Consider the following 15,792-nt stretch of genomic DNA (forward strand, 5'->3'; position numbering starts at 1 on the left):
TACCATTGTTCAAAACGCACATTTCCTGCTGGATACCTCAGCATGTTTCTGCATGACTAAATGTGCTGCCGACCAATCCCAGAGGAGCCCTGCACTCAAACGACCTATCTCCCCCTTCCCTGGGCTTTTCCGCATAATCATCACTGCTGGTCGCCCTTTCACTGGACTGTTTTTGTGCATTCTGTTTCTGTTTCTTGTTTTTATTTAAGAGACTTTTTGACTGTGTCAAGGTTAATTGAAGTGTTCTTTCATTACACAAATGCACTGTGGCTCCTCGATTGGTTTCATTTTGAGTTGCCATGCTTCCTTTCCTTGATGGCAGAGGCTTGTTAAATGTTGTGGTTGTGTGGCTTTGTTTTATGTACTTGTGACTTTTTCACAATGTGACTTTGTCAAGCAAGACGACTTTGTCTTTTTGTAGTGGTGTCTGTCTCACAATTTGACTGTCTCACAAGGTGACTTTTTTTCTTGTAGTTGTATCTTTGTCTCACAAGGTGAGTTTTTTTTCTTCTTGTAGTTGTGTCTTTGTTTCATAATGTGACTCTCACAAGGTGACTATTTTTCTTGTAGTTGTGTCTTTGTCTCACAATGTGAGTTTTTTTTTCTTGTAGTGGTGTCTTTGTCTCATAATGTGACTCACAAGGTGACTATTTTTCTTGTAGTTGTATTTTTGTCTCACAATGTGACTCTCACAAGGTGACTATTTTTCTTGTAGTTGTGTCTTTGTCTCACAATGTGAGCGTCTTGCAAGGTGACTTTATTTCTTGTAATTGTTGCAGTGCAACTTTATCTCCTAATTGTGTTTGGTGACTTTCTCATAATTGTAACTTTATAATTTGTAATTTTATATCTCACAATGCAACTTTACCTATTGTAACTGCAATTTTGACAATTACTTTTTCTTGTAGTTTTGATTGTATCTCACAATGTGGCTTTGTCGCACATGGCAGCTTTATTTCTAGTAATTGCGACATTATATCTCGCAGTGCAACTTTGTTTCGCCTAATTGTGCATGGTGACTATTTCTTGTAATTGCAACTTTGTATATCAAAGTGACTTTGGTTCACAGTGCATCTTTGCATATTATAGTGTGGCTTTATTTCTTATTGTTTATTTCACAATTTAACTTCATATCTCAAAATGCAACTGTCTTATTGTAAACTTCCTCAAAATTACTTCCACAAGTTATTCGGGGTAAACAAGCTGCACGACTGGCCATCTTTCATGTCTTTTTCTCTGTTTATCTTTCATTTCTGTTTATTTTTCAGTCCCATTCTCATTATCCAGTTCTTGGATGTGTTTGGAGGGCTTGTCAAACACTTCTAGGCACATATTCTAGGCCTAAGGGTGTCATGTATGTCTTCTGAGTGGAATAAAAATAAAGACTATAAATAGACCACTTGCGTTTGACCCCCCCGAAAAGAGGATTGCTACATGTCAAATAAATTGCTTTCCCTCTGTGTTTATTGTATTGTGATTGTAAACAATAACACGCAAATGAAATGAAAACATGAAACGCAACATTTTAATCGCAGTTGTGCACATGCATACATCTTTACGCTCTAGTGATCTGCACTTTTATCATGATTTCAGTTCCCTACAAAATGTTCCGCACCTACAAGCCTTTATCTCATCTTGTGTCTCACTTGATGTGCCATCAATAAAATGTGTATTCCTGCTTTGGCACAGGAAGATATTTCAATCTTTGATGTACTAGCCTGTCTCCATTGTTCACACCTCTACCTAAAGAGGGCATTTGTCTCTAGAATTACCTCTTATTTACTGAGGATTTGACACCATGAATGGTCAATAACAGTGAATCGTCGGTATCTGGTCCCCTTGATATGGAGTGGTGCTTTTTGAAACTACTGTCTCCATTTAACTTTTGTTTTGGTCCCTTGTAACAAGTACTTTGGCTAACTAGATGCTGAGGTACATTTTACCCAGCCAGCAGTGTGTCTGCCATTAGTGGCAATGACGTGAGTCATACAAAAACTAAATACATGGATTCAGAGAGGAACACAATACCAAACTATACTTGCACTTCTGAAATCCCTAGTTGCTTTTAATGTTCTGCAGTTTAACATGCATTTCAAATGGTTTCCCAAGTTTTTGTGTAAATTTGAAATAAAATATTAAATGATGCACTGATATTGAAGTCTGTAACTAAATTACCTAAAATCACTATCATAACATTGTAATTTATGTATTAAATTTCATTCATTTCCTAAAGATTTACTGTTTTGTTTTTAATTGAGTTGAATTTATATCCAATATCCATCACTACTGCAATATAAAAGCTCTAATAATGGTCAATAACCTCGGTTTCTGATATATTTATATTTGTTTGTTCTCCACATTAATGTCAGCTTTGTGACACACTGGGTCGTTTTCATTTTTGTAACGATACAAGGCTTCAAACGTACCTGCTGAAGCTGTTGAGGATCGAGGTCTCATAAAATGCTTCTAATATTTCAGCCTAGATGAGACTTACAAAACCTAGGCGTCCAAAGTGGTGCATTGCTACATTGTGGCCACATGACACGTCTCCGTTCATTGTTTCTTAATGACGCTGGCTAGCTCTGCAGAGACACAAGGCAGTAGTGGACAGCTATAAAGAGAGCTGGTTACTAGACCATCTGTCTGTGAGCACCAGCGTGGACATTGGGACAATGGCTATGCTAATGTCGCAACACCTCCTTGGCTCCCCATTGACTTTTTTTTCTTTTTTCAGAATAATCCTGAATTGGGGGAAAACAGGTCAAATGCTAATGTTGCGTTGCTGAACCTTTCCTTTTCCGTTCCACCCTAGGGTATTTAAACTGTGTTTGGTAACACTTTAGTATAGGGACCAATTCTTACTTTTAACTAGTTGCTTATTAGCATGCCTGTTATTAACATATTGGCTGTCCTTAAATATTTAGCACTTAAAAGCACATATTCTGAATCTGCATGACAATATTCTACATCCCTAGTCTTACCCAATACCTAAACTTAACATCTAGTTCACCAACTATTAATAAGCAGCAAATTATGAGTTTGAGAATTGTCGAGAATTGGACTCCCATGTTTTTTTTGTTTTTTTTTTTATGTTAGTCTACAACCGTTAACCCTGCATTATTTTGAAACTATAGAGTCATGCTTTTACTCTCCCCAGTACATTTTAGGCCGCTTCTGAAGATCAGAGATGTGGGAGGGGGTCTTGTAAACCTGTTAGCATAATCTGCTCAGAGACTCAGTACAACTGTAATCTGCCTTCCTCTGAATTTCAGGTAAAGTTCAATGCTGTGCCACAAACATGCGATTCACATTTTCACAACTTGTAGTTTAATTGTACTGTGAATATGAAAAAACTTAAATATATAAAACATGTTTATTTTTAGTGGTGAAATTAACAATATTTTTAGATGCATTGACATTTCTTTTTACTTTTATTTATTTCAGTTTTTTTGTTTAATTTTTCATTTTGTAAGTTATTTGTTCTTGTTTTGTTTGGGGTTTTTTTTGGTTTATTTGTCAAATGTTCTTTTTATTTAGGTTTTTTTTTTTTCAATTTGTTTGTTATTTGTGAAATTTACAATATTGTTTAGATGCATTGACTTTTTACCTAAGTTTTTCATTTTGTTTGTAATTTGGTCTTGTTTTGTAAGTTTTATTGTTAGTTTTTGTTTTGTTTTTTATTTGTTTGTTATTTGTTTTTGTTTAGATTTTAGTTTTTCATTCTTTTTTTTCATTTATTTATTGCATTTTGTTTTGTTTTTTTATTTGTTTATTTGTTTTTGTTTAGATTTTAGTTTTTCATTCTTTTTTTTTTCATTTATTTATTGCATTTTGTTTTGTTTCCGACTCTCAACTCTCAACATTTTAAAGAGCGTATGTTTTGTTCAACAATAACCCTGTACACAAAGAAATGCCCATAAAAAATTATTTACTAAGTGCGGCATAGAATAAAGCCAAAATAAACCTTCCATCACACAATCCTTCCATCAAATCACACAACATCAGTGACTTACATTACTGATGATTAGTGGCCTAATGGTTAGTCAGTTGGACTCCCAATTGAAAGGTTGTGAGTTCGAGTCGAGAATTGTAGGTGGGGGGGGGAGTGCATGTACAGTGCTCTCTCCACCTTCAATACCATGACTTAGGTGCCCTTGAGCATGGCATCGAACCCCCAACTACTCCCCGGGCGCCGCGGCATAGATGGCTGCCCACTCCGGGTGTGTGTTCACAGTGTGTGTGTGTGTGTGTGTGTTCACTGCTCTGTGTGTGTGCACTTCGGATGGGTTAAATGCAGAGCACGAATTCTGAGTATGGCTCACCATACATGGCTGAATGTCACGTCACTTGATGTTGAGTCTAAATGGAAGCAAATCCCTGCATCCACGTTCCAACATCTAGCAGAAAGCCTTTCTAGAAGATTGGAAGCTGTTATGGCAGCAAAAGGAGCGATTAATGCCGTGACATTTTTGCTGACATTAAATTAAATGTTCAGCAACACAAGAGCATCAGTGAGGCACTAATGTTGGGTAATGGCCTGCTGTCAGTTCACCCCAGATGTGTTCAATAGGGTTTCAAGTCCAGGTTTGTACAGGCCAGTTTTCAGAACCAGATTTTAGTGCACAAATCTTTTAGTGCACAAAAAAAGAGTTTTGAGTTCCACTTTATATTAATTGCCTCTAAAAACGTACACAGTAAGTACAGAGTATCAATTGATTAATTTAAATGTTAGTATTTGTTGAAGAAAGTGGGTCCAAAGATTGTATGGTGCATCATTAAGATGCTTGTTCTCATAACAAGATGTCTTCATTTCGTGGTATACGTTCAGCGATGAATGTGATGATTATGTCACTCAAGCACTTTTAAAGGCATCTGGGGGGCAGTTTGTCTACTTTGGGTGAATATCTGTCATAAGTATCATTTGCTCTAGATGAGAACGGTTTAAAGCTCTCTGCACAGAAGCTGGTGGCATAGTGCCGAATGTGCAATATTTGTCATAAATTGCTGAGTTATGTCATGGGTGTGAAATCCACTTACATAACATCTTTACCACTCTGCATGGCCCTCATCCTAATCTGAGGTAAGGCCATTCAGAAGCCTTCATCATAGAAACATATCTTTTTGTGTATGTAGACTGGATTGCATACAGCTTTCAAAGTAAAAGCTTTTTTTAAAAGTTAGAAGTCTTTCGGAAAGTAGAGGGATGGAGTTCTGGATATGTAATGTCTCTGGTTGCTTTGAGTTTTTCAACCACAAAGGTATCATTGCAAACATTTCATATGCTGATATTCATATCTAAGATCTCGAACAGGTCGAAAAGGTTACGTAATTGAATCTGCTTGGTCTTGTGTGTGTGTGTGTGAGACTGAAAGACCATGAACTGGTCATGTTGACTTTGTTCATTGACTAAGATCCAGCTCATCGGTGACCTGTGTCCTCAGATAAGATTTGTCAAACACCATGTGACCGTTTGATTTCAGTGTGATTCATATGCTTCTTCAGCTCAGATTTGTATCTATACTGTTTAACACGATTGTTCATTTGTTTATCTTTTAGTATTTCATGGTAATTATACAGTTCAAACTTTTGAATATTAGTTTCGTCATCCCATTACACTCTGCATTAAAAGTTTAGTATACAAGAATGTAAGTACATAATAGCAGTTTCTAAATCTTATTCTAAGATAAATCGTCCGCATTATCTAGGTCTGTTAGTTAGATTTCACACACACACAAAAAAAGCTGATAGGATTTTAGTTAGACTTTGAAATTGAACTTTTAAAAGTGGATGTAAACACTGATTATTACATTCTCTGTGAACTTTGATCTGAATGTCTGCAATCAGCTGATAGGAGTCAACACATTATCTACACAGCCTTGTGTCATGCTTTTTTTTGTTTTGTTTGTGTTCATATTTGACTGATTGAGGTTAAGCATGTAACTTACATTACAAGGCTCTCTTTTTTTAATAAGGAACTGAAACTGTCTCATTAAATATTTTTGAAGATGAAAGACTTTTGCTACTTGTTCCGTCCCTTCACTTGCTTTCAAAGTAATTCTTATCAAGCAAATTAAAGCTACTTGAAATTTCAGTGCTGAACCACAAGTGAATTGATTTCTTGCTTATGGTGCAGTAAGATAAAGCAGTGAGGTTTTGACGGGCCGGGACTTGTTGTGGATTACAGCTTTAGTAGATGTGTTATGAGTCTGACACTGGAGCTGTACTCACTGCCAAACACTGCGAGGAGAAAAAGGACCCCAATGTTTCGTGTTCACAATGTGCTCGCTCAGCATCTAAAACACACACACACACACACACACACTCACATAGCTAGAGCTCAGTTACGTAACGCTGTTGAGGATGGACAAAGGCTCTGCGGGAGACATTGTGTGCCGTCCCTTCCTCTTTCTCTGTCTTCCATCAGCACTTTTAAAATGAATGGTGCTCAGAGCGAGGCCAGTGATTCTGCTCTTTGAAGCTCAATATCACAAATCCAATACTCTCTTCCACTGCTGCCAGCTGTTAATGTAGAAAAAGTTCTGCTTTTATGGGCACTTGGGGAAAATGCTAGAGTGCTACCTGATGATTTTGAGTTATAATATGTATATTTATACACCAGTATGAATCTTACTGATTAGTGTATTGGTACTCCAAGATTCGCAGAGGTAGTTGGGATCTTAGGTGAGTTCAGAGAGTGCTTGATTCACATTCAGTCAGCAGTGACGTTTGTTTGTGACACACCGGCTGAGTCATCCTGAGAATACCGTTCATAACACTGCAGACACAGCAGAAGCTTCCTCTGTGGGGGAATCTCAAGAACAACACATCTGGCTCTCTGGAATGTACAAATGAATAAAGAACTCAAATCAATTTTAAAGAACTCCTTTATTTTTTATATTACCGTTTTAATATTGTGTACAACATTTGAAGTATATTTGATATTTTATTGTTTGTTCATTACCTGTATTCTCAGTGAAGATTCTCATTACTGTATTATACACAATAATATGTTTTTAGCCATATAAATTACAGTAGTCTGTCATCTTTAATGTATTCTCAGTTCCCATTATATAATTGATTTTATTTTTATCTTATTACAAATGAATCTAAAATCATTAAAAATCTTTAGTTTGGCGTATGCACTTTTTCTCATTTTAAGTTTGTTAGTATTTTTATTTCTGCCAAGTGAAAACATTTCTGTTTTTTAGGGCTGTGCAATAAATCGAATGCGATTTTCATGCACATCTCATCAGTAAAGACGCTCCTTTAATTAAAAGTATTATCTCCAGCACGTGTGTTCAGATCAGGGTTGCCAGGTTTTCACAACAGATTTTTCTGAAAAAACAGAGCCGTAATTCACTGACAATCTACACAAAATCGATTTTAAAATCGGAGGCGATTCTTTGTCGATTTTGAAAGCGATTTTGTGTTAGTTGTCGGTAGACTACGGCTCTGTGTAGTAACTGCTGCTCCACCTGAACCAGTGTTGCCAAGTCTGCGGTTGTTTAAAAAGTCTGCGGTTCGAAGCAACTCCAATACCAATAACGTGATATTTAGCCCCTAAAATGCGAATTTTACCAAGACAACCACGCCACAAAAAAAAAAAAAAAAACGTATATTTTAACCCAGGGAAGCATTTTTTTTTTTTTATCTGGGAACCTCCTGGTATCGCGATTAGTTTTGGACTAGTTTTGAGAAGCACTGGGGCAGGATTTGTTGTGAAAACTTGGCAACCCTGATCTGAACACACGTGCTGGAGATAATACTTTTAATTAAAGGAGCGTATTTACTGATGAGATGTGCATGAAAATCGCATTCGATTTTTTTGCACAGCCCTACTGTTTTTATTTATTTATATTTTTTTAATGGTTTGGTTTTATTTTTTGTTTTCATTTTTTTGGGGGGGGGGTAATAACATTGTGTATTTTAAAAGTGAGGCTCATTCTGAACCATAATTTAAAAAAATTTTTTTGTTGTTTTGTACAAATGGGTAGAACTAATCCAAATTTGATGATCCAGACTATTAGAGTCCAAAACTGAAGATGTCTTTCCAGCCGGACATAGAAGTCTGTATTTGAATGTGTGTATGTGTGTGTAGGTTGCACATGTAGATATTTCTTAACCACCTCGTCGTGCTCCTTTAACACCCAGCATTAAGATATTCTGCGAGCGCTTGCTGGTCATGCACAACATGATGTCTCCATCCCAACCGAGATTACGGCCTACAGTCAAGCTCCTCGCCAAAGCAGAGGCTGTGAAACATGTCTCACTTCACCTCCATCACCCACCGCTCAGCGTGCAAAATAACACACACGCTGTCTGTGTCTGCAAAGCCATTGCACTTTGGATTCAGTCAAGCATCCATTTTGTTTGCTTCTCCATTTCTGTGTTTGGTTTGACATTTTTGCTTTTTGTTTGTCTGTTTGTGTGTTTGCCATCTCAGCTTTGTACCAATGGCTAGAGGCCGATCGTCAGGGCAGGGACCCAGAGGCCGTGGCAGCAGGTAAACATCATCATTAACCTCCTCACCACTAAGCTTCCCTAAATTTCTCCATTTATATTTCCCATCCTCAGTTATTTTGTCCCTGATTAAACCTGGTATTAAGATCCACCTTGAATGATCTGATCTCAAACAGTCAGGCAACAAAGATTACGGTTTAAACCTGGTTTTAACATGCTTTCCAAATGTATCCCCTGTGTCTGCTTGTATATAGACTTTGAGGGGAGGGCTTCTGATATTGACTAAATACTGTAGGTTGCTTACTGCATCAGTGCATTACTGCTTAATGGATAAAACACAAAAACAACCAAGCACTCCTCCCAAATATTGAACTAATCACAAAATCCCCAAATTAATATCCACATTTCATGCTGTCCATTTTAATATTGTGATTTAGATTCACTTGCAGTTTTTAAAATGAGTATTTTATTGAATTATTTAAAGAGTGGAATTATAATTTGATAGATTATTTTATGTTATTGTAACACTTGATTAAATGAATAAATAGGTGTTTGTAATTTTGTAAAGTTTGTAAATTTGTAAAAAAAAATTTAATTTGATAAATTTAGTATTGTTTTTATTAATATTTATATTATTCATTCATTCTTTTTGAAATGATTACATTATATAATGTTAAATGAGTGTATAAATCATAGTATTTAATTTTCAATCATTTAGAATAAATATATTATCAAATTTGATCATTTTTAACATTTGAATTTTAATGTATAAAGCTTTTAGAATTTTAATAGTATAGAATGGTTAATATTATTTTCACATTTATCAGTCAGATGTGTTAATGAAATGAATACATTTAATATCCACAATTTTAATGTTGCTGCAGTTCTGTGCAAATAAATAGATGCACTTTTTTGGATTGAGTAGTTATTTTGTTTTAAAGCTGCTTCTAACCACTTAAAAGCCCTTATTTTAATTTATCGTTTAACTCTCCAGGCTGCATCAGAACAGACTAATATTTACCTTTATATAATATCTACAAATCTAATGTAGATGTGTTTTTGACTACCACTTCACTTGATTGGACATATTAAGAACACATTAATGTCATTTGCAACCTTCTGTAATTTGATGTGGGATTTTCAGTTTGGAAAACTGTACGGGACTTCATTATATCCATCAAAGATTGATTAAACTGCTACAGATCAAAATGAACCAAGACTGAATACCAAGTGTAACCAGGGCATTGTTGTCATTTAGCTTCACTACTTCCTCTTTTCCTCTCGTTTTCTCTTGGTTTGCAGGATTCATCATAGTTAAATGTGGGTCATTTGCCTCAGCTTGTTATTTTAAATCAGTTCCCTGTCTCTTGCAACACTGCCTGTCTTTCTCCCTCCCTCTCTTGTTTTTCTGCTGTTCTCCTGCTGTTCCTGCTATCACATCATGGTGTCTCTCTCTCTCTCTCTCTCTCTCTCTCACGTGTATGTCTGCGACCTCAGACTCTCTCTGTTATAAAGGGCTTTAGTAGATTTCTCCTCCTCCCTGTCCTGTCCTGTTAGTTAATGCCCAAGGCTGACACAGTCTCTCCTGCCAAATCACAGCTAGTTCACTGGCGCTGTAAATAATCTTCATACATGAGAAAACATGAGCTAGGTTGTTAATTAGGCTCAATCCTGATTACCTTGTCTGAGTACAGTTTTCCTCCCATCAAGATTGTACTTGTAACATCAGTTAGTTGTCTTGTTTATATTGTTATGCTAACTGCACACTCTTATGTTCTCTGCTTCACATTCATTTGATTAAAATTTGCATTTGAACTCTGATCAGATCCAAATCCTGCATGACACATGCTTTTCATGGCGCTTTTCCAATCTGTGTTCCTGCTTGTTTTGCCTTCAGATCTATACTGTTTTCATCTAACACCACGGGCTGCATGTGTCGGCCTGTTTAAGGCACAGTAGCATGCACTGAGCCAGAAAAGCAACTATTTCTCATGAAACTGTTGCATTCAAGATGGTAGAAAGTGACAGTGCCTCCCTCTTGTTTTTAGACCATCATTGTGTGCCAACTTGTGTGTGATTTGAACCTTCATATTTACCCTAAACAAATGTGGTTACTGATGCATTTTAATTTTTTTTTTAAATATATATTTAATAATACAAATATAACTAGTGTAGTGGTAAAAATGCACTCTACACATGTCAAGCCTTGGTGCTCAATTGAAAAATATAGGTTCAAATATGCAAATAAAATGTGAAAATCTTTTGAAAGTCTTTCCTATAATTTAATTGGATATTCAAATTTTTTACCCAACGTTATCTTTAAAAAAAGTGCAAATTTAAATGAACATATGATCATTACAATAACTCTTGAAAGCAATAACCAAAGTATAAAACTGAAATATAAATAGTTTTCAATATTAAAGCAAAACCGCTAACTATAAATCTATTTTTTTCTGCTTATGATTCACTAAAATAAATCTTAAAATTAATTTGATATCCTAAACATATTGTGCATATATAAAAAAAGTTTATTAATAACATTTTATATATATATATATATATATATATATATATATATATATATATATATATATATATATATATATATATATATATATATATATATATATATATATATATATATATAATATATATAAGTCATGGTATTGCCCGAGATTCGAACCCACAACCCTACGGTTGACGGTTATCAACATTTATGCCAGGCTCTGTCATGAAACTCTAGATGTTGCATGCTGATGGGTCGTTAACGCAAACTAATGATATTCACAGCATTAAACTACTTGGTTCAAGCTGATTGGTTCATGTCACATATGCAGCCAATGAGCTTGCTGCTTTACATTTAAATGGTTAGCATTTGCTAGAGCAGTTTGCAGTGTGCTTTGAAACCCTTTTGAAACTCTGAAATCCTCCACCTTCCCCAGCTCCACCTGTATAGATCTGCTATGGGTTAATTTATATGCTATTTGTGCAGCAGCAGTATATCTTAATACTTGCAGCACCATATCAGCGTATGAATAGCAAGTTGCTGTACTTGCTTTGCTGAAGCAACAGCAATAATCTACAACAACAGCAATAACCAGCAGCAGCAATACAGCAGCATAGTAGATTTATTCCACTGGGACCAAATACATTAACATTGTCGTATCCATTACCATGCTAAAATCTTTTGCATAAGTTGCATAAGAATGAATGCTGCTGATATTGGTGAACAAACCCAGATGTGTTTGTATGTATGTTGAGATTAGAGGGTGAGGAATCCTGCTAAGACCAATACTATCCCTCAGAGACAGGTGTCTTATCTGGGTCACATTTACATGGGAAATCCAAGTGGATTACTCTGTCCAACGTACCTGAGAGAGTTGTAATAAACATGTCACAGCAATGTTTGTTTCAACAAGTTATTAAGCTATCAAAAGAAGATATGAAATGTGTGTTAGAGTAATCTAAGATTTATTTATCTCTATGTTAAAATGTACATTCAAGTAAACACCGTACGGTTCCATACAACTAAGCAGATGTAACTTGTTTACTTGGATATCCATCCTCTCAAAAGGCCTTGCAGTTTAGTGGCAAAACCATGAAACTTTTATCAGTTTAATGGAGTGTAGCTTAGACCCATGACAAACCTCTTCTTATTTACGACCATGTATACAAATTCAGCACTTGTACCATAGCTTTTGCATTTTAAAACTTATGAATATTTTAAAAGATGTTTCCAATCCTCTACTCTCCTTAATACTTAATAATTTTCTCTCTGCAGGGGAAAACTTTGACCAGAGCCCCCTCAAAAGGACCTTTAAATCCAAAGTGCTTGCCCACTACCCAGAGAACATCGAGTGCAACCCATTTGACCAGGATGCTGTCAACATGGTAAGTGACTTCAGTACTTGAAACCTTTACCTCTTTGGTTTACGCCTTTGATTTATTACCTCCAGCAGTGATTTGAATGTTTTTAATGTTTTATATAATTCTTTTGTTTTATATCATGCAATTAGTTTTGTGCTTGTTTTCTGCAATCTTATTTTTTCCCCTTTTGTTTTAGAGTTTTGTTTCATTATTTTTTGTGTCATTCTGTTGTTTTGTGTTTTGTTTGGAGTTTTATTTAGTTTATTATTCTTATTTTGTGTGTTTATTTTAGTTTTAGAGTTTTGTTTTTGTTTGTTTCATTCGTTTTGTTTTGTATCATTCTATTGTTTTGTTTTGTTTTACGTTTTATCTTGTGTATTCATTTATTTTATGTTTTATTATTGTTTTTGCGTCTGTTTGTTTTTTGATGTTGTGCTTTTTTTTTTTTTTTTTTTAAGTACGTCTGGGACACTTGCCTTTCACAGCATGCTGAGACTTGATAATAAATTTATCATGTCCGACTCATCTAAACTTGTTTGTTTTCTGCTTCAAATAAAGGTTCCCACACACAGTTTCAATATTTCTCACATTAGTCATAAGAAAGATCTGTATCTGCATTGATTTGGAGTGTCATAACGTGTACACAGAGACTCTCACTCACTCTGTGGTTGCGTGCAGTGATCAGCTGAAGGGTTTGTGTTACCGTCCCAGAGCATGCAGAGGTAACGAAAACCTCTGACCTATCGTTTCTGTGCTGCAAGGTCGTTTTTTCCATCAGCAAACGTAAACGGATGCTTGGCATTAGTGACACCAGCATCAATTATTTAACCCAGGCTCTCTGCTCACATCAGCATGGAAACGGCTCATTGTGCATGTTCTTGCTCTGTAAAAGGAACATCTGAAGTGTTCAGTGCTGCCAGTCACGGCGGCTTCACATCATTTGAGAAAAAAAAAGAAGAAAAAAACGTAATGACGTTCCTGTTTAGTCATCTTTCAAGGCCAGTCTCCTGTCTACAGAGGTTTGCACATAAAAGTACACAAACACACATTCAAGGTGCTTGAAAGACAGCTTGCAATCACAGAACTTCATTTCAGTTCTCAGTCCTCCAAGGTCTGGATAAAATTCCCACGGTTATTACTTTGATTTTTCAGTTCCACTCTTGGCTCTTTTCACTCCTGCAATCTTTTGTTCTCTGTCCTTTTTCTCTCTCTCTCTCCCTCCTTTTTTCTATTGTTCCAGTTCTTGCATATTTTAGCTGGCATTTGAGTGACACTTTATTTTGATAACATGTTAACAAGTTACAATATTCACACTGCATGTGTGAGCAGCATGGTGCTGCGTAAATGAGCGAAGTAGAAGAGTAGGTGCAAAAGCATAAAATTTTTGCCCTGTGTAGTGAAGAAAACATGCCGAAATTGTACTGTACACCTTTTTTATCAACGCAATATTTTGTGTTTGTAAGACTTTACGTAGTAACAAATGAATGAAGTGAATTGCTCCCCTGTAATTTGTATAAAATCTTGAGGAATGTACTGCATGTATTAAACATATTGACCAGACAACTTTTAACAGGTGCCATCTCTCACTGTACATCCATTAAAGTAAAGCAGAGTAAGAGGAAAATCAATCATCCAAAACATATAATGTGTTTGGCTTTCTGTCTTCTGGCAACAGTCTCTTCACATATAATAATAATAATAATAATAATAATAATAATTATAATAATAATAAAAACTCCAGTTCACAAGCTTGTAAATATTTATTTATTTAAAAGCTGGAGCAAATTTTGTTGTTCATATGTATTTATATAGCCAAGCAAACAACCAGATAAATATTTACAAAAGAAGAAAAAGAAAACCTGGTACTTTGGTTTGGTACTTTTTTGTGCTCATGTTAATATTTTTTTTCCTTCAGTGGAGTGCTTAGGCTAACTTTGTTTTTTGATGTTGCTGAAACAGTAGAAGTCCTGCATATATAAAAATGCACAGTAAAGGCCACATTAATAAATGTGTAGTTACTGAAGCAACAAGTCATTTTCTCTCTCTTTCTCTTTCTCTTCAGCTCTGCATGCCCAAAGGTCTGTCATTCCGAACACAGCGTGACAGTCGTACCCCACAATTCCACTCGTTCCTCATCACAAGAGAAGACGGATCTCGCACGTATGGTTTCGTTCACACCTTCTACGAGGAGGTGACCAGTCCTCAGATCTGCTCTGCCATGCAGACGCTACACCAGATGCACCAAGCAGAGCATAATGCATCTGCCCATAACTGCCCTTCGTCATCATCCTCTTCCTCATCATCCTCATCCTCCTCAAGTATGGACTCTTTAGCCAGCAGCCTGGATGAAGTTGAGTCTCCTTCCTCAACTTCCTCCTCACAAGGAGGCCGCAGAAGCTGTGGCTGCTCCGGTGAAGGCTACGATTCTGTTCGCGACACTCTGTACGTGTCCAAAGCTATGTGTCTAATCACGCCCATGCCCTTCATGCATGCCTGTAAACGCTTCCTGTCCCAGGTGCACCGCGCTGTCATCTCCAATCAGCCACCCCCACTTCCTTTGGAAAGCTACATCTACAACATCCTCTATGAAGTACCTTTGCCGCCGCCTGGACGCTCTTTAAAGTTCCACGGAGTGTATGAACCTATCCTGTGCCAGAGGCCTGGTGTCGGGGAGCTGCCATTGGCTGATTTCCCACTGAGTAAGGCCTTCCAGTTGTTGGGAGTGGAAAATCTGGTGCAGATTTTTACTTGTGTCCTACTAGAGATGCAGATCCTTCTCTATTCACAAGGTAAGAAACCTACAATTTTAGCTCAGGAAATGTGTTTTTGTTTTGTTTGGTCGTCTTTGTGTGCACCTGCCTAGTCCAGATTTATCCACTTGTGCTTGGTTTTGTATGTTTATATATATCTGTTTTAGGTTTTGTTTGTTTTGTTAATACTTGTTTAGTTTCTCTTTTTGTTTGCTTTCTTTTGGTTTCACCTGTTTCATGTGATTTTGTGTATTCCGCTCGTTTCATTTGGTTTAGTTCGGTTTTGCTTTAATTTGGCTTTTGTCTTGCTTTGTTTGCTTTCATTCTGTTTGGTTTCGACTGGTTTTGTTCATATTAGTTCGGTTTAGAATGTTTCATTTCCTTTTGTTTCAGTCGGTTTTGTTTGGAATTGTTTGCTTTCATTTGGCTTGGTTTTGTTTGGTTGTGCCTTGTTTCATTTGCTTTCATTTGTTTTGTTCATTACAATTTGCTTTCACATGGGTTTGTTTGCTTTTGTTTGGTCCATAGTGCTTTTGTTTTATTTGGTTTGGTTTTCTTTAATTGTATTTTTTCTTTACTATTATTACATTATATGATAAATACAAAATATATACTTATATAGACAGTTTCCAAACTATATATTAACTTTGTGTCTATTTCTAATGATTAATAGTCTTAATACAATGATAATTATGTGGTTTAATTAATTCCATTT

At 36.1% G+C, this 15,792-nt stretch overlaps 1 protein-coding gene across 4 annotated transcripts in view; it reads left to right on the forward strand.

Annotated features, from left to right (window-relative positions):
* The window catches only part of LOC113065410 (DENN domain-containing protein 5B), a 35,745-nt gene that overhangs the window by 3,045 nt on the left and 16,908 nt on the right, over positions 1 to 15,792 (forward strand). For 2 of the 4 annotated variants that reach the window (XM_026236628.1, XM_026236636.1), the window contains exons 2-4: positions 8,444 to 8,503; positions 12,242 to 12,351; positions 14,390 to 15,116. In XM_026236628.1, coding sequence (XP_026092413.1) covers positions 8,444 to 8,503; positions 12,242 to 12,351; positions 14,390 to 15,116 — 897 coding nt within the window. The remainder of the gene's footprint in view (positions 1 to 8,443; positions 8,504 to 12,241; positions 12,352 to 14,389; positions 15,117 to 15,792) is intronic. The other 2 variants (XM_026236646.1, XM_026236653.1) reach the window with 1 other exon arrangement.

The sequence above is a fragment of the Carassius auratus genome, chromosome 4 (assembly GCF_003368295.1).
Source record: "Carassius auratus strain Wakin chromosome 4, ASM336829v1, whole genome shotgun sequence".
NCBI classification, from domain to species: Eukaryota; Metazoa; Chordata; class Actinopteri; order Cypriniformes; family Cyprinidae; genus Carassius; species Carassius auratus.